The 20030-nt window shown below is 48.9% G+C and overlaps 1 protein-coding gene across 9 annotated transcripts in view; it reads left to right on the forward strand.

The window, feature by feature from the left end:
- Positions 1–20030, forward strand: part of FTCDNL1 (formiminotransferase cyclodeaminase N-terminal like) — a 222698-nt gene that overhangs the window by 46855 nt on the left and 155813 nt on the right. For all 9 annotated transcript variants that reach the window (XM_086955474.1, XM_086955472.1, XM_086955476.1 and 6 more), the window contains exons 3-4: positions 9642–9737; positions 17364–17516. In XM_086955474.1, the coding sequence (XP_086811600.1) occupies positions 9642–9737; positions 17364–17516 (249 nt within the window). The remainder of the gene's footprint in view (positions 1–9641; positions 9738–17363; positions 17517–20030) is intronic.

Consider the following 20030-nt stretch of genomic DNA (forward strand, 5'->3'; position numbering starts at 1 on the left):
ATGTCTCCACTTCGATTCCGCCAGACAGAGGACTCGTGAGTACAGGATGCCTGAGAAATACTTGAGGAAAGTAGTTTAATTATAAGTAAAAACGGCGCGAAAGCACTCCTCAAAATGGCGGCTTGCCGATGCTCATAAATGCGCACACGAACACCCAGCGGCCCCGCTACCTTGATCCACGCTTTCAAACACAGACTTGCAGGCTGCGATACAATGCTCCCTACTGTGTAATTTCAGCAATTTTTAAATGGGGCTCTGAACTGGATGTACGATGCCAACGAGGGAGTGCCAGACCAATGCATGCTATCTAACGTTTTTACGCCAATGAGTGGCTGGGTCCTATTTGCCTACAGATAGTGAGAACTGAGAACTGAGTTGGCGGCTTGAAGTGGCGACTCCCCAGCGCGCCTGACGTCTCGCTGACATCGTAACTGGGTCATCCTGCTGCTAGATGACCCTGTCGCTCTGTTCAGTGTCTGGGTCTGTACCTATGTGTTTGGCTGTGAGGAGTGGTGCAAAGCGCCTAAAATGTCTCATACAGGGCATCTGTACAGTAAAGCTGCGAGTAACATGCGATAGAGGGCAGGAACTAATTGCACTGCGGACAGTCATAAAAACGATTTAGGTGCTTGTCAACTGCTGTAATCAGCCCCAGTGCCTGCCCTGTGCTTGCTGTGTTTGATGTCGGAGCAGATTTAAAACTACAACATGGTGTGCTATACTGACTGATCCCTTACAACAACTTAATATAATCAGTAGTTACAAGGAGTGATATTAACATTGTAAAGTGGTGACACCTACTGACGAGTGGAAGGGAATGCAGCTTATAGGTTATTATTATTATTGCATACATCACTTCCTATTGAATAAAGTACTTTAGCTAAGGGAGAAGTGTATAATCAGTTGGCCTGCATTGTCACAACATAGATTGGTCTCAGCGTTGTACGCCTGGGGGGCATCAAGGTATTTTCACAACCCATCGCTACACACGACTAAAGAATGGGAGACAAGGATAATGGTGCAGCTTCTAAACGCCTGAAATCTAACCCACCGACACCGATCAAAGGGAACAAATTAATGGCGGAAGCCATGGAAACAATTTTGAGCAGGCTAGAAGAAGTTAGAGACTTGGCCAAATCCACCAAAAATGAGGTTGTTGCTGTTCGCCAGGATATCAAAGACATCAATTCAAGACTAACGGAGTCCGAGAGCAGGATAAGCAAATTAGAAGACTTTGAAAATAAAGCATGTGGAGCTATCAAGAACCTCTCCTTATGTTCCGACCATCTTGTGAGGAAAGTTGCGGATTTGGAAGACAGAAACAGAAGGGGGAACCTAAGAATTTTTGGTATGCCGGAAAAATCAGAGGAATCCCATGACTCATGCATACCCTTCCTCGAGGAGTGGTTCACGCAGGCCACAAATCTAACCTTCACTCAGCCACTGGAGTTCGATAGAGCACATAGAGTACCGGGACGAATTTCTAAGGATCAGAAAGGCCCAAGAGCGATTGTGTGCAAACCACTTAGGTACCAGCACGCAGAGCAGATACTTACTTTCGCTCGCAAACATAACCATGTACTATGGAAAGGTCACAAAATCTTCATCTCACAAGACTTCAGTAAGGAAACTATGGAAATTAGGAAAGCCTTCCTTGCATTGAGGCCCCAACTGATGTCACTTGGTCACATGTATGGCTTTATTGGTCCGACAAAGTTTAGAGTAACTATAAAAGGTGTAACTCATGTGTTCTCGGACCCGCGAAAATGGAGACAGCTCCTGTTCGATCACGGAGATGGCTCAATGGAAGTCTCCCCTTCAGCTCAGCAAGGAGCCTCTCCATCTGGCCTAGGATAAGCTTTGGTTTGGGGATTTGGTACTATTACTCTCATGTTCCTATTACTCTCATGTTCCTGAATCCTCGTAGAAGTGCCTATCTGACCTGGAACCGACATGAGGGTCTCTTACCCTGATTTTGTTACAAGGTTGATGACCACGACTGGATTTGGACGGTGTCCGATTAGGGCCCACTCACCTGGGGCTAGTTTTGGTCGGTCTTGGCCTGTTCTTCTGATTGAAACTGTGCTCTTCTGTGTACCTTTGGACTCTCTGCCAGAGATCCTCTGGTCTCTTGAATCCTTAACTCAAAAGCTGTATCATAAAAGTTATATCTATGCTACCATGATATTGCTCGTATCCCTCTTGGTCCTCACCTAGGTGCTATGTTGTGGTGTTGTTTTGTAGCACTCCTCCTTGCTGTTAAGTGCACCCACGATTATTCCTCGACAATTATTGTGTGCTTGGTTCACGATACTGAAGTCAATGCAGTGACTTCCTGTGTTCACTGTTATGGCACCATTGTTGTTTATTGTTGCCTACATACTTGGCTATTTTTCTCTAGATAGGGGTTGCAGCCCAAAAGATCAATAGTTATGAGTAAGCTGCTTGGAGACGGCCTCGTGGTCGTCCTTCCCGAGTCGCCATGTTCTGTTGTTTCTACTACTGGGGAGGGAGGGGTGGGCTGGGGGTGAGGGAGGAGGGTGGAGGGAGGTTGGTAGGGAGGATGGGGGGGGATTGTTTTCTCATTTTGCATATTGTTTTGTTTAGTTTTGTCCATCTTGCATCCTAACTTGCATCCATTGTACCACATTACGTTCCGAAGCTTATACTCTGTCCTTCTATTTCCTGCATATTGTACTAGCCCTGCATTCCACGTGAGAAATGGCACTACTGGTTTTGTCAAGGGTATGAGACTCTTTTCACGACCCAATACTTATGCACACACATGTGTTGTGAGACGATATCACTGGTTGTATAATTGATGGCTCCTGTTATAGATACTCCAATAGGGACAACAACTATAGCTAACCTTAGAATATTATCGTTGAACGTGAAAGGCCTTAACCAGCCGGTTAAACGCCAGAAGATACTTGACTATCTACGCAAGCAGCGTGAAGATATACCCTTACTGCAGGAAACAAAACTAGAAGCGAAGCACTTCCACACACTGCGCAATAAATACTATACCGAAGTGATAGGCTCGGAGGCAGTCTCAAAATAGAATGGGGTGGTGATGCTAGTGGCCAAGAATGCAAATGTGGAAGTAATCTCTAGTACAACAGACACAAAAGGTAGATGGGTATCAGCGAAACTACTCAAAGATGACACTGAATTCTTTATCACGACTATCTATGCCCCAAATGCACACGATCCGTCTTTCTGGGTAGGCCTAACGAAGCAGATCATTTCCATCCCCGACACGGCAGTCCATATTTTGGCGGGCGACTTCAATCTCCCATACGACCCTATACTAGATAGAGACTCTAAATGCGTCTTTCGCCCAGGCAGAGCCCATAAGGCGTTCATGAAACTATGCAATAGATTTCATATGGTAGACACGTGGCGCTTGCTGCATCCTGATGGTAGAGACTACTCCTTCTACTCCCCACCACATGACTCGTTTTCGAGAATCGACTACATACTCATATCTAAAAACGCAGTGGCAAGAGTTGAGGACGCGGACATTGCTCCCAGTTTAGTCTCTGATCATTCCTGCGTCTCCCTCACACTAACTAATATTAAACCAACTACCCGTCAGTCTATGTGGCGATTCAATGATACTATTATTAATGACACGAAACACAAAGAAACCCTTGACACTGCCATTAAAGATTTCTTACTGTTAAACAAGAGAGGGGACACCTCAGACACCATCCGGTGGGAGGCACTGAAATCCACTATAAGGGGACTTATTATAAAAATATCCTCTGCAATTAATAAGAACCGCACTGCAGCTTTGTTGAAACTAGAGGAGGACATTTCAAAACTCCAGCGCACATACCTGAGGAGTAGAAACCATGAAGTCCTAACTGAACTGTCCAATCAAAAATACGCCTATAATAAACTTATCAGTGAAAAGTCAGGAATTTGGCTGGACAGGAGGAAGCGTTTCAAAATCTGTGACTCGAACAAAGCGGGGAAGGGGCTAGCGGCTTATCTTAAATTTAAAATTCAGAAGAACACCATTACTTCCTTACTCGATGGAAAGGGTACTCCTAACTCTGATCCCACTAAGATTGCGAATATTTTCAAAGACTTTTATGAGAAACTTTATGCTAAGAACGTGCACGTTGATAGTGAAAAAAGGAAGAAATACCTCTCCAGTTGCACACTACCAACGCCTACGACCGCGGAAAGGGACTCCTTGAATGAACCGATCTCTGAATTGGAGGTTATTAACGCGATCAAATCCCTCAAAAAGGGGAAAGCCCCTGGCCCTGACGGCTATACAGCACAATTTTATAAGACCTTTGCCCATGTTCTTGCAACTCCTCTTTTAGAGGTTTTTCATGAAATTAGCACTACAGGAGAAGTTAAGGGAACTATGGCTGAGGCTGTAATTGCTGTAATACCCAAGGAAGGCAAAGACCACAAACTCCCCAAAAACTACAGACCTATCTCACTGATAAATTTAGATTGTAAGCTCCTTGCTTCGATTTTAGCGAGACGCATCCAGAAGGTCCTGCCGTCCCTAATACATCCCTCGCAAGTGGGTTTCCTGAAGAACAGGCTCTCGAGCAATAACACGAGAATTCTGGCTCATGTTATTGAAAAAGCGAAATTCTTATCCACACCCACCATTGCAATTACACTAGACGCTGAGAAAGCATTCGACAAAGTAGACTAGACTTATTTAAATGCTGTACTACACAAATTCGACCTGGGTCCCCTATTCACTAAATTAGTCATGTCCCTCTATGCCTGTCCCTCTGCTGGAGTACGAGCTGGTGGCGCTTTTTCCTCCCCCTTTAATCTAGAGCAGAGCACTAGGCAGGGTTGTCCATTGTCCCCGTCCTTATTCCTTCTGGCAATTGAGCCCTTTCTGTACTATATAAGGGAAAATCCTGACATTGCTGGAATTCGGTTCACTGGCTGCACAATTAAACTCACGGCCTATGCGGATGACGTGTTGGTCATGAGTGAAAAAGCTGATAAGGCTATCCCGGCGCTACCATCCACAATAGAAGAATTCTCAAGTGTATCTGGATACTCCTTGAACAAGAATAAAACTGAGGTGAAATCATTAAATAACCTATGTGATAAAAACATCCTGGGTGACTCAGGGCTTACCTGGCAGCCGAAGAGTTTTAAATATTTAGGATTGGAATTTGAAAAGGATTTGATATCCACCTTAAAAATTAATGAAGAGCTGCTTTATAAAAAAATACAAAAACTGTTAGATGGCTGGTCTCCAAAATTCCTCTCGTGGTGGGGTAGGGCGGAGACACTAAAAATGATGATCAGTCCCTTGGTAAATTACATGGCATGTATGCTCCCCATGACCTTCACGGAGGACTTTCTACATAAAGTTGACAAATCGCTCACGGATTTTCTGTGGAAAGGGAAAAAAACGAGAATTGCCATGAAGAAACTGCAACTTCCAAAGCTTAAAGGGGGTTTAGGTTTACCAAATTTCAGAAACTACCAAACCGCCTTTCTCTGTAAACAGGGAGCCTCCTGGTTTACCGAAGACCCTATTTATACGCCCTTATGGATCGATTTTGAGAAATCCATTATAGGCAAGGCCCCGCTCTCTGCTGTCCTAACAATGGACCTCTCACACCTTACGAATTCTAAATACATCATGCTCAATACCAAGAGAGCACTTTTGCGGATAGATCGCGTTCACAACACTGGTCTGCAAATCCACAATTCATCTTCTGCATCTTTATGGCGCAACCCGTCAATTAAAATCGGCGGATCGCCCATCATATGGGGCCACTGGTCTGATAAAGGTATTAATGTGGTTGCTGATCTCCACGAAAATAATATGCCACTGCCATTCTCGACTCTGCAGGCTAGACACTCCCTACTACCGATTGACTTTTACGCTTTCCTGAAGCTAAAGTCAGCCATATCCACTAGAACATTCAAGCTAGTGACGCCTTGGCTAAAATCTATGCTCCCTCACTTTCACTCCTCTGGACATTTTGTCTCAAAAATATATAAACTACTTGCGCTAACACCCAACAAATCGATGAGGCGCAATGAGGTCAAATGGGAATCAGAACCAAACAACACTGGCATAAGTATAGACTGGGTCAGGATACATGCATCAGCACTCACACACAAGGTCTCGCCGATATTATCACAGACCAAGTATATGATTATTAACAGGGCATTCTGGATCCCACAGCGACTATTTAAGGTTGGCCTGCGAGATACACCGAATTGCTGGAACTGCTCCTCCGGCATTGGTGACCTTCCACACATGGTATTTGATTGCCCCACGCTTCACACCTTTTGGGCAAAAATCTTTGACTACATTGGGCACACGTTTGACATACACCCTGCAAGGGAATTCATCTACATTCTCCTAGGAGCCTTAGACCCATTATTAAAGGGGGACCATGACCGCCAGCTCCTGGATCTTCTGCTAACATTAGCATGCAAGGTGGTCCTATGCAATTGGAAATCAACGGGTGAGGTCTCCTTCAATGCCTGGAGGGATTGCCTGTCCTGCATTAGGGGCACTGATAATCCCGCTCTACACTCATCACCATGGCAGGTTACCAACAAAAAATTATGGTCTTCCTTAGATCAGGCCTCCTTCACCTTCGACCCACCTTGAAGCACTAACTGATGAGGTCTATACTTGGTAAATTGTGGGGTGCACGCTGCATGAACTGTACTGGCTATGCCCTGTGCCCATGGGCTTGACAATCTTACACACACTGTGCAGGGACGACAATGTATAAATGGTATTATATGGCTAGATTCGGACAGAGGGCTCTACGGAACTGTATACAACTGTAAGAATGCAATGTTGGTATTTTATTGTGTTTAGTCACTCATTCATTCATCTGATCTCTTTTACAGATCCGGACTGATGTTTAATTTCTTGTCTTCAATATACTTTATTTTCCTTTACTGTATGTATGTATTGTTTTATATGTAATGATCCATGTTTGATTGCGGCAATTTTACAATACGATTGTAATTCTACTGATGCCTCCTGGCCGTTATCATTTTTGTTATTACCTAATAAAAAAGATTTGAACAAATGTTTGCTCCTTGGATAGTAATCTATGTGAGGTGAAAGAATCTCACAGCAAGGTAAGAAGCAGATTGATCTCCTAGAGTTTGTGAGACACCCAGCCGCTTTTATGGAGAAAACGCACTGTTTGCTTCTCTGTGCTGGAGGAACAAGCTTTGGCACCTAACTTGCACACTTGCTACGAAGGCAATCAGTGATATAAGGCAAACAGACAAGAAGACAAGGGAAAACTGTGGTAGGAATACAAAAATAGGAACTGAACTCCGGTAAAAGGAAACCTGGAATGAATGGAAAGATTTGGACTGGAGTATATTGAACACAAGGCAAGGAGTTTACAAGTAACAGGACAGAAGAGTGCAGACAAGACTTAAGGACAGTGAGGAAGGAAAACAAAAGATAGAAACTGAGCCAAAAGGCAAGCTTGGAAAGCATCAGCAGGGATGCAACAGAGCATAATATACTCAACAACCAAGTCAATTGTGAGCCGCTACACTCTGGATTTACCTGGCTTAAATAGCAGTCGGCTCAGGGGGTAGGGCAAAGGTAAAGGGTCACTGCGCTCTGTTTCTGCTTTTTTTTACTTTAAACGTTATTGCTGAGCGTGGCATAAAAGTTTAAAGTAAAAAAAAAAAGCTGAAATAGAGCTTGGTGACACTGAATTGGGACATTGCGCTCTCTGTAATGCAATGGGTCTTAGATTTTCCGAAGTTTGAACTATTGGTATTGTAAATGACAATGCTTTTTATTATTACAGGTTTTTTAAACTCCTAAATAAAAGGCATTGTCATTTACAATGCCAATAGATCACAATCTCGCAATTGCGAGACCTATTACATTGCAAATGCTTATTATAACATATCTTGTTGACTTTTGAACTGATTTGTTGTTGAAAGAAAGCGATCTCCGTGCCATTTAAATATCCTCTCCGTTTGGCTAGAACTTTCCCAGTTCGGTAAACATTTTCACAAATGCCTATTTCTTTCTGGATCATCGTGTTTGTAACTAGTGTAACTGCGTCGAGTTTAAAATCCATTGCATTTAAAATGAGGTTATTTTGAATAGTAAGAAATCAACAAGGAGTGAAATAAACTCTTTCTTACCATTCATATGATAAATAAATATGTTAATTTGAAGAAAATATACTCATTCAGAAAAAAACATGACCAGATATTTAAATTAAGAAAAAGTACTACTAAAGATTGAACCACATATTAATAAGTGAAAATCTATTGACATAACTGCATATAGAGCATTATAAAAATATGCCAAAAATACCCATTGATTGTAAAAGTTTTAAGATTTCTAATAGAATCAGAGAGACCAGTGAAAGTAGAAACTGAAAAAGAGTGCTTAAGAAGTGGTTGCTCCTTTAAAGTGTTTTAAAGAAAAAGAAAAGTAACAGGGCTCATAAGCTGATAGAAATCTAATTGTTCTAAAGAACATCACTTCTGATCAGAGCCAAATACAAAGAAAGAATTAAGAGGCACAGTTTGTATATTTTCATTAAAAATGCCTCGAGTGGAAATGAGTGGAGGACAGTCGACAGAGGAGTGTATTAAACGAGAGGCAGGGCTACATAGCACGTCATGAGAGGTGAAATATATGGGTACAAATCACATGCGATTACGTATGTTGTTGATACATGGTAAACAAGGAATACATTGCTAAATGTCTACATTTACCATTTGATCATATTTCAGGTTATAACATCTCGCTCAACATGTCAAATCAGAAGAAAAAGCATTAGAAGCAAAATAAGGAAACATTCTATTGTACTTTATGTAGGCAGTGAATTGCATATGTATGTTAAATTAATTACAGCTGCAATTTGTGATCTAGAGAACATTGATGCAAAGGTAGTGATGATTTGAGCTTGTAGTGTTTTGGGAAATATGTTATCGTCATAATGCCGGGTTGCTCATGGTGTGTTCATTTTCTTCTCTTCTTTGACTATTATATTTATTAATATTATCATCATTACCTGTATTAGGAATAATAATATCTCTATTATAGTTGGATTAGGTAGGCTGACATACCCTCGGAAAGCATGCATCTCTAGATCTGTTTTTATTAATGACACAGCAACGTTTAGAGAGGCCAGATGCAGCAGTCGGCATCTCAGCATACAGTAACAGAAGGTAGTGTGTCAGGATGCCATGAGCAAAGGGTGGGAATTCTACACAGATAATAAATAAGGGTGGATACAGTAATTAAAGTACTAATTAGAGCTTGAAAATGCAAGCTCAGCCGATAAAGATAAAGGAAAACAAAAGGGAAGAAGAAAATCTAATCAAAATTATAATTTTAAAGCTTGTTGCAGCATGCAAGTAAGTCAGCTGCATTAAATAGCAATGTCTTGTACTGCACACTTTAATGGCGATAGCTGTGATTCAGTTTAATTAAGTCTGACTGCTCTGTGCCAAGGTACCAGAGGACTGAGCACAGGTTAATTTGTGGTTTGTTTGTGACGTCACCCTTACAAGGATTATAGTTGCTGCTTGTTGGGTTTCACACCCCTCAACTAGTAACCCAATTCCTTAAGTTTATATTTGAATTTCGAATATTTGTATTATTTTCTTTATAGGACAGTCACGTGCACAAACCACAGTGCTGAACATATTTTCGGATTATGACTACAACAGGTCCGTGATCACCATAGCAGCTCCTATTGATGCCTTGGGTATGTACCATTATGCCGTCAAGCATCCATTAATATTCTTTGTGTCATATGTGATCCCAGAAACTGACTTACTTCAACTGTGCAGCACAGGTGCAATTTCGATTATGCTGTTGTTAGTGCATGCAGTGGGAGCTATTGGAGTTTCATTAGGGTAGGGACGATTTGGTTGATTTTCATAAGGCTGTCGATGAGGTGTGCTGCTGCATGTGGAATGCCTTTTAGTGGACCCAGTGTGGATTCTGGGAGATGCGAGAGTGTGAGGCTATGGACATCAGTTCTGAAGTCTTTTTGGGGAGCAATGGTTTCACTTTTTCTAGAAGGAGAGCTAGTCCTATATAGTCATAGTGACGTTTTTAAGAGAGAGAGATGTCGTTGTTGAGGGTGAATGAGAGTGATTTGGCCATAGTTGCAGGAGTTTTAGCAATTAAGATTTGTTTGAAAGGAAATCTTAGGGTCGGCCGAGCAAGGGTGAGAGGCCTCCTGGCGAGGTTCCTCTCCTAGGATCGTACAGACGAGCAATCACCCCCCTACAGATGGACGCCACACAAAGATAGGTTCTTAAGGTTTTTATCAGTACTTTAGGCAGGTTATCGTAACGATACAGGAATAACTGGATCCAGGGATCCTCTCAAACTTAGTCTCTGTGGGAAGGGGGTAGCGGGACAGTCTTGGTACCAGTCTGGTACAGGGATACCCTGCGCTCAGCTCTCAATCCTCGAGCTGGGGGGGTTCTTCGGTATGGGCCGCGGCAGCGCCAGCAGGACTCCAGAAATGGTTTCACGAAGTTGGGCCGCGGCAGCGCCAGCAGGACTCCAAGGATGGTTTCACGAAGATGGGCCGCGGCAGCGCCAGCAGGACTCCAAGGATGGTTTCACGAAGATGGGCTGCGGCAGCGCCAGCAGGACTCCAAGGTGATACGGGTTCCACGTGGATGTGTTCGTATCGGTGTCTCTCGACTCCAGGATACAACTGCCGACCTGCTCCGGAGCTGCCCCAGTTATAGGTCTGGCGTTCTTTGATGTCCGGACCCTCTCACTTGGAGGTCGGAGGGTCCGGGATGTGCGAGGCCAGACACCCAGCAGGGGGGTGGAGCCAGCGCCCAGGGAGGCTGGGGGCGATCGAAACCAGGCGTCAGGGGACGGATGGGGGACCATCGAAACTCCTTCCTCCATTGATCCGTCAAGTGGTCTCTTTACCCCCTGGTTGGATCGTGGTGCCTCGATGTCGGGGCTTCGCTGGGTCTGTGGCTGGGGTCGGGCCGAGACCACGAGGCCTGGTCGTGGAGGGTCCAAGATGGAGTCTGGGCCGGAGATGGTGGTCCGAGATAGGGTTCGGGCCAGCCGAGGGTGTTGAGGAGAGGTTGTCGAGTTCCAACGGGGGAGAGCTGGGGGCTGCCCGGAGGGGCGGCACTCGTGGAGGGTGGATGGTGCTGCTCTCGGCCGGGGAACAGAGGTCGAGGTAGTCCGGGAACCGCCATGCGGGAGGAGTGGGGCCGCGCCACGAGGCCGGGTCCAACACACGTCCCCCCCAGCTGAAGGCAGGAAGAGTCACCCATCTTCTTGGGTATTCTCCTCGCCGAGGTGGAAGAAGCGGGACAGGCCGTCTGCGTTGGCGTGGTCGTTGCCTGGGCGATGCTCCACAGTGAAGTCCATCCCTTGCAGGGAGATGGACCAACGCAACAGCTTCGGATTCTCCCCTCGCATCAGCCACCGCAGAGGTCGGTGGTCAGTTTGTACCCGGAAGTGGGTTCAGAAGAGATAGGGCCGGAGCTTCTTGAGGGCTTACACCACGGCGAAGGCCTCCCGCTCAATGGGGCTCCAGGCTGTTCTCTGGCCAGCAGGCGTCGGCTAATGAAGGCCACTGGCTGATCAATTCCCTCGGCGTTGACTTGTGAGAGAACTGCCCCGACGCCGTGATCGGAGGCGTCTGTTTGCACTATGAATTCCCGGCTGTAATCGGGGGCTTGGAGCACGGGGGCGGTGCACATCGCTGTCTTGAGGGTCCCAAAGGCGGTCTGACACTCGGGTGTCTAGTGTACCTTCTGTGGTTGTCTTTTGGAAGTGAGTTCCGTGAGGGGGCCCACAATACTGCCATAGTCTTTTATGAAACGCCGGTAATATCCAGTGAGCCCCAGGAAGGCTCGGACCTCTGTTTGGGTGACCAGGGACCCCCAGGCCATGATGGTGTCGATCTTGGGTTGGAGGGGGGCCACCTGGCCACTTCCCACTTGGTGCCCCAGGTAGGTCACAGAACTTTGGCCGATCTGGCACTTGCTGGCTTTTATTGTTAGTCCTGCCCGTCGGAGGGCGGCCAGGACCTCTCGGAGGTGTTGTAGGTGTTCAGCCCGGTGGAGGCTGTACACAGCGATTTCGTCCAGGTAGGCGGCGCTGAACTCCTCGAGCCCCGCCAGCACCTTATTCACCAGTCTCTGGAACGTGGCGGGGGCGTTTTTCATCCCGAAGGGCATTACCCTGAAGTGGTAGTGGCCATCGGGGGTGGAGAAAGCGGATCGCTCCTGGGAGCCCGGAGTGAGTCCGATCTGCCAGTAGCCCGCGGTTAGGTCGAAGGTGCTCAGTTAGCGGGCTGCCCCCAGGCGGTCGATCAGTTCATCAGCCCGGGGGATGGGGTGAGCGTCTGTTCGGGTGACGGCGTTCAGACCCCGGTAGTCCACACAAAACCAGAGTTCAGGGGCGATGCCAGGGGCGGGGGCCTTGGGGACCAGGACAACAGGGCTGGCCCATGGGCTGTCGGAGGGCTCGACCAGCCCCAGAGCCAGCATTTTGGACTCTTCCGACTGGATGCAGGCTCGTACCCGATCGGGAACTCGGTAGGCCCGGTGTCGACATCGTGGAGGCACCAGGGGGTGACCCCGGGGGTGAGAGAGAATAGATCGGCAAATTGTCTCAACAGTTCTTGGCAATCTTGGCGTTGTGCTGGGGTCAGGGTGGAAGAGAGGTTGACTCCTTCCACGGAGCCGTCTCTTTCGAGGGCATTCAGGAGGTCTGGTAGGGGCTCGGAGTCCTCTTCAGCCCCACTGTCGGTAGCCATCAGGAGGCTACGTTCTGAGCGGACAAAGTGAGGCTTGAGTCGGTTGTCATGGAGGACCCGGAGGGGGTTCCTGGGGGACTCCATGTCCACCAGGTAGGTGACAGGGCTCTTGCGTTCCACCACCTTGAAGGGCCCAGTGCATTTGTCCTGCAGGGCGCATGGTTCGACCGGGGACATGACCCAGACCTGTTGTCCCGGCTCGAAATCAATGTATGAGGCGTTTTGATCATACCAACGTTTCATGTCTTCTTGACTGGCTTCGAGGTTGGCCTTGGCAAGTTCCCGGAACCGCCGAGTCTGGTTCCGGAGGGTCAGGAGGTACCGGTACACATCCGGAGGAGCATTTTGGGCGGTCACCTCCCATCCTTCTTTGACCAAGCTTAGGGGACCTCGGACAGGGTGCCCGTACAATAGTTCGAAGGGGCTGAATCCCAGGGACTTCTGGGGGACCTCCCGATAGGCGAAGAGGAGGCAGGGCAGCAACACGTCCCATTGGCGTGGTAAGGGCTCCTCCAGGCCCATGATCATACCCTTGAGGGTGCGGTTGAAGTGTTCCACCAGTCCGTTCCCTTGAGGGTGGTAGGGGGTCGTAAATTTGTACGTTACCCCGCACTGTTGCCATAGGGACTTCATGTATCGGGAGATGAAGTTCGTGCCCCGATCACTGGCGACTTCTCGGGGGAAGCCCACCCGGGAGAAGATCCCCACCAGGGCCCGGCCCACCACGGGCGCTGTCACGGTCCGGAGAGGTATGGCTTCGGGATAGCGGGTGGCATGGTCCACCAGGACGAGTATGAACCGCTGACCTTGTGATGTCTGGGGATCCCGGGGCCCCACAATGTCATTCCCTACCCGCTCGAAGGGAGTGTTGACGACTGGGAAAGGTTGCAGGGGGACTTTTAGTTTTCTGCCGCTCTTCCCGCTGGCTTGGCAGGTGGGGCAAGCTCGGCAGTGGTTGATCACATCGTTCCTCATCTTGGGCCAGTGGAAGTGGGTCACCAGGCGGCTGTAAGTTTTGTCCTGCCCCAGGTGCCCGGCGAGAGGCACATCATGGGCCAGGTTCAGGAGGAAGTCTCTGAATCGGAGGGGGACTACCAGCACCCGGCTGGCTCCTAGCTCGGCAATCTTCTGCTCACTGTAGAGGAGCTCATTGTCCCAATAGAACCAGTGGGCCCCCGAGGCATCCCCTGTGCTCTGGGCTGCGGCTTGCTGTCGGATCCCCTCGAGGGAGGGACACGTTTTTTTGCTCTTGGCGGAACTGTTCTTGAGTGGGGCCACCTTCTTGGCGCCACTGGGCCAGTTCCGAGAGGTCGCGGACCGGGGCAACTTCTTAATCGTTGGGCCCCGGTGGACCGGGTTCAGGGTTGGTGTCTTCAGTGATGACGGGCGGTGGAGGCTCGGGCCACTCGGGTTCTTCAGTGGAGGGGATGGCTCTGGCGGCCATGGATCGGGTCGTCGCACAGACCCATTCAGGGAGGCCCAGCATCCCCAGGTGCTCCCTCCGCTCGACGTCAGCCCAGGGGGAGCTCTCGAGGTCGTTCCCGAGGAGGCAGTCTACGGGGGCATCGTCTCGGACGGTCACTTTCAGCATGCCCGACACTCCCCCCCCCCCCCCATTCAAAGGGGACGCGGGCCATCTGGCACAGGCTCTCGGAGTTGTCCGCGAATCAAACTGGGCACAGTACATTGGGCAAGATTTGATCCGGGGTCACCAGGTGGCAACGGACGGCCGTCACGCTGGCTCCCATGTCGCGGAGGGCTTCGGCCCGGTGTCCATTAATGGTGACCCACTGGCTGTACTTCTGAGTGTTGGCCGGGATTGGGGCCCTGGGGACCATGTCTCTTTCGCCCTGACATACCAGGGACATGGCTGCAGGCTCCCACTCGGTCTGGTATTGTTCATAGTCTTCGGCTTCTTCTTCGCCCTGCTCCTCCCCCAGGGAGGCAGCGGCGATCTGGCGGTTTTGCGGACCCGTGGGGTTGGATGGCTGGTTTCTGGGACAGTTGGGCTCATTGGCGTAATGACCTGGTCACTGGCATTTGGGGCAGATAACGTTCGAGCGTGATCCCGGCCGTGCAGGGGGGGCTCCTCTCCCGGCCAGGGAAGGGGGAGTGTTGGTGGGGGGCAACGTGGCGGTGTCCCGGCCCCGGCCCTGGCCTCCTCCTCCTCCTCGCGGACGGTGGGACCCCTGGGGGGCTCGGCCTTGGTCTCCCACCCAGTTCCGGGGGACCCGGGTGCTCTCCCATCGATCCGCTTCGATGGCGAGTTTCCGTGGCTCGGTCAGTTTGCTGTCGAGGAGATGCTGCCTGAGTTCGACGAAACAGTTGTTGGAGAGGTGTTCCCATACAATGAGATCGAACAACTGTTCGTAGGTGGTGACCTGGCTGCCCTTGATCCACCCCTCTAAGGCTCTGCTGTAGAAGTTCACATATTCTACCCAGGTGGTACCGGGGATCCTCTTGCAATCTCTGAATCGCTACCGGTACATCTCGGGGGTGAGCGCATAGCGAGTGAGGAGGGCGGCTTTCATATGTTCGTATGAGGTCATCTCGGCGTCGGGGAGCTGTAGCAGGGCGTCTCTCCCCTCGTTGACGAATCTCCCCCACAACCCGGCACCCCAGTCTTCGGTATGGGCTGCAGCAGCGCCAGCAGGACTCCAGAGATGGTTTCACGAAGATGGGCCGCGGCAGCGCCAGCAGGACTCCAAGGATGGTTTCACGAAGATGGGCCGCGGCAGCGCCAGCAGGACTCCAAGGATGGTTTCACGAAGATGGGCCGCGGCAGCGCCAGCAGGACTCCAAGGTGGTACGGGTTCCACGCGGATGAGTTCGTCTCGGTGTCTCGCGACTCCAGGATACAACTGCCGACCTGCTCCGGAGCTGCCCCAGTTATAGGTCTGGCGTCCTTTGATGTCCGGACCCTCGCACTTGGAGGTCGGAGGGTCAGGGATGTGCGAGGCCAGACACCCAGCAGGGGGGTGGAGCCAGCGCCCAGGGAGGCTGGGGGCGATCGAAACCAGGCGTCGGGGGACGGATGGGGGACCATCGGAACTCCTTCCTCCATTGATCCGTCAAGTGGTCTCTTTACCCCCTGGTTGGATCTTGGTGCCTCGATGTCGGGGCTTCGCTGGGTCTGTGGCTGGGGTCGGGCCGAGGCCACGAGGCCTGGTCGTGGAGGGTCCAAGATGGAGTCTGGGCCGGAGATGGTGGTCCGGGATAGGGTTCGGGCCAGCCGAGGGTGTTGAGGAGAGGTTGTCGAGTTTCAACGGGGGAGAGCTGGGGGCTGCCCGGAGGGGCGGCACTCGTGGAGGGTGGATGGTGCTGCTCTCGGCCGGGGAACAGAGGTCGAGGTAGTCCGGGAACCGCCATGCGGGAGGAGTGGGGCCACGCCACGAGGCCGGGTCCAACAAGATTAATGCCATTAAGTTTGGTGTTAGCGAATAGGCGTAACTCAATATTGGGTAGTTGAGTTTCATGTAGGTGTTGGTCTGAATGAGGTCGAGACTTTACCCGAGCCATTGAATCTGAGAGGAGACTTTCATGCAAAGTTGTGTGTCATCAGTGTATTTGTGCATTTTGATGTTGCAGCGTACGGTTTCAATGGCTCCATGTAGAGGAAGAAGATGATGGGGTAGAGCTAGATAGAGCACTAGGCTACTTGGCAAATGACGGTGAGTTTATGGATTATTGAGGTACCATTCTTGATAGTCCCTATACGTTTTTTTTATCTGTCCTTTGCAGTCCGTTAAATGAGATCTTATTTAGAAAAGTTGATATGAGCCTCGGAGGTTGCACATAAGGGTCATTCCAGCCAGGCATCCAATCACACACTTCAGGCACGGTAATGCTGATAAGTGGCATAAGATGGAAGGGAAGGGCTGAAAGGTCACAAAAGGGGAGTGAGAGATTCTCAGGTTTACAAAGCACATGTTCTCAAAGTAAATGTGTGAAAGATAGTGAGAAGGCCTTTGCTATGTCCATTGGGACAGTTCAAAGAAAGAAAGAGTATATTTCCCGCCATTGCAGGCTTACATCGACCATTTTGTGCAGTACTGAGAGATCTAGCTCCTGAAGGATAAATAGTTAACAATAGTTCAAAGACTGATGCAGAAAAGGTTCCATGGCTTAAATCCAGCTTTCTAGATAATACAAGATATTACACTGCGAAGAGATGGGCTATAGTGGAATATATAGTGGAATATATAAGATATTTCTTTCCAAAATATAGTAGTGCCAGTGTCAAAGCAAATGCATTGCCAGAATCATACTAACATATGCCTTTGTTGGGGATAGAGGGACATTAGAAAGTGGGTTGTCACAGATAATGTAATTAATTAATGCAACTTTCTCCCAACTGATGAGACATACTAAAATGGGTAAAAGAGCTGAAAAAGTCTTAGGCCACGCACTGGAGAATTACTGTTGCCTTCGCAAGAGTGAAGGCAGTAGGCCATGCCTGGTCCTTGTTTTAAGAGTAGGGAGACATGTGATAGTGACCTGGCAGTCTTGTGTTTCTGTTTGCACATCATTATGTACCCATTCAAAAAATAATACATTTCTTATATTTACATGTCCTAGGTAGCTCTGTCACTGCAGCCTGTGTCGAGGCCTTCAAGCTGATTGACATGGACACCCATGATGGTGTCCACCCATGCATGGGTGCTGTGGACCTGGTACCCATCTATCCTCTCTATGGTGTCGGCGTGGGAGAATGCGCAAGGGTTGCTCGCAGTAAGTCATTTTGTTTTGCTTGACACAGTAGCAACAACATGCGTAGCAAGGCATGTGTAGACAGTTGCACTCAGTCACGACTCACGTTTGCTGGTTCTGTGACTTTTATCCTATGTAAAAATACTGGAGACAAAATGTTTTTGCTTCAATCTTGGAATTCACAGTTACCACCTGTTTTCAGCTAAATTAGTGGTTGTGTTGTCAGTACCATAAAAAAAGTGTTATTTCTGTATCCCATAAACCCAGTGGTTCCCAAACTTTTTCGACCCACGGCTCCCTTGACCCATTGGCCTTTGCCTGTAACTTTCCACTATTAATTTTTTTGGAGGGTGGGAGGGATGTAAGTCCGGCCTCAGGAGTACCGTATTTTCCGGCGTATAAGACGACTGGGTGTAAAAGACGACCCCCTACTTTTCTTGATAAAATTTAGGTTTTGTGCTATACTCGTCATATAAGACCACCCCCTCTTCCAACGTAGTTCTTATCGTATCTTAAGCAAAATTTATAAAGTGCACTGACACCATAAGTTTCCTGGCGCTGGCAAAGTACAGAGATTGCAGCGATGTAGGCTAACAAGAGGTGGAAAAGAGCCAGGTTTTTAATGTTTTTCAAAAGTTGAGTAGGGAACCGCAAGTCTTATTGGACAGAGGGAGGGGGTTCCAAAGCCTGGGTGCCAGATGGGCGAATCTGCGTCCCCCAAATTTTTTTAGTTTAAAGGTGGGGGCGGCCAGCAGGTGGAGATGGGCCAACCGAAGATTGCGAGTCGGAAGATGTTTCATAATAAGGACTTTCAAGAAGTCTGGGCAATTGCCATGCAGGGCTTTATAAATCAGGCAACCAGTCTTAAATCCTGCCCTCTGTGCGATGGGTAACCAGTGCAAAATATGCAACAAAGGTCTTGCGGATTGCCACTTCGGGGTTTTATGGATGAGTCTCGCTACCTGGTTTTGCACAATTTGGAGGCGGCAAAGCAACACTACTGGTAGGCCTAGGTAGAGGGAATTGGAAAAGTCGAGGCGGGATAGTACCAGCGAAATCACGACTTGTACCAGCGCCGCATGTGACAGCAGGTGGGAGATCGTACGGTTTTAATGTAGCTGGAACATGCTGGATGAGACCACCGCCCCTACCTGCGTTTTAAGGGAGAGTTCAGCGTCAATAAATACTCAGAGACTCTTTACCGAGCTAACGGGTGTAGGGGGAGGACCCAGCTCACTTGGCCAAAACTGAGGGCCCCAGTGTGCCGAGCTATTTCCTGGCAGGATAAGCTCAGTTTTCCCTGGGTTCAACTTTAGTTGGTTCTGGTTCATCCACTGCTGTATTTGGAGCATTGTTGCTTGGAATACAGATACGGCGTCGGGGGAGTCCAGGGGGAAGATGATCTGCAAATCATCGGCGTAATTGAAGATCGTAATCTTCCACCTCTTTAGCGAATGGATTAAAGGGCGGAGATACAAGTTAAATAGTAAAGGCGAGAGAGAGGAACCCTGGGGGACCCCGCATGCGGTCACTACCCTAGTCGCGGTGAAGGGGCCTTGGCGAACCGCCTGTGCTCTGCCCATGAGGAAGGACTTGACCCACTCGAGGGCGGGGCCCTAGACGCCGGCCTGCTCGACACGGTGGAGAAGTATGTTATGGTCCACCGTATCGAACGCTGCCGACAAATCCAGGAGCACGAGTGCCTGCGGGGCTCCTCTGTCTGCGTTCCCTCTCAGAGCATCCATCACAGCCAGGATAACGGACTCAGTGGAGTGAGCCGGCCTAAAGCCAGCTTGATTGGGTTCCAGGTAACTAGAGTTCTCAATGAATTTTGAGAGGCAGGTGGTTACATGGGCCTCAAGGATTTTAGACAGGTAGGGCAGGAGGGAAATAGAGCGATAATTAGAGGAAATGGCCGGGCCTGCTCCTGGCTTTTTTAGAAGGGGGACTAATATAGCCTCCTTAAAGGCACTGGGGACCGTGCCGGTGCTAAGGGAGGCATTCAAGAGGGGGAGGATGCTATCTGGTAGGGAAAGACAAATTTCCCTAAGAACAGAGGGAGGACAACAGTCGTTGGGGGACCCCAACTTGATGCGGGTAGAGAGCTCAGAGAGAATACTAGGATTAAGAGCCGGAAAGTCGGTCAGGGACAGAGAGTTAAGGGAAGAAACATCCAGTGACCCGCTGGGCGTGGGGGGGCGGGATAGCCTGCATAGCCATTTGGAGAATTTATTTTGGGCTTATTAGTGATTCTAGTCCCTATATATTTTGAATATGGGCATAGTCCTGTTGGTGCCCCATCTTGGTGTCTAGTTTACCCGTTACCATATATTCTGTAGAATGGAACAGTCAAAGTGAAGGTACTGTCGGTAGTGGGGTTGCTCTCATACGGGACAATGGATGTTTCTGATTATGGCACTTACTATTTTTGATCCTTCATGAGGAAATTCCTACCCATGATCTTGCTGGCATTAAGAGATTTGGAAAGCGGGTGAAGGAGGTCTCTGGAGTTATCATAGTTTTAGTACCGTGTGT

This window comes from Lissotriton vulgaris, chromosome 2_1 (genome assembly GCF_964263255.1).
Source record: "Lissotriton vulgaris chromosome 2_1, aLisVul1.2, whole genome shotgun sequence".
NCBI classification, from domain to species: Eukaryota; Metazoa; Chordata; class Amphibia; order Caudata; family Salamandridae; genus Lissotriton; species Lissotriton vulgaris.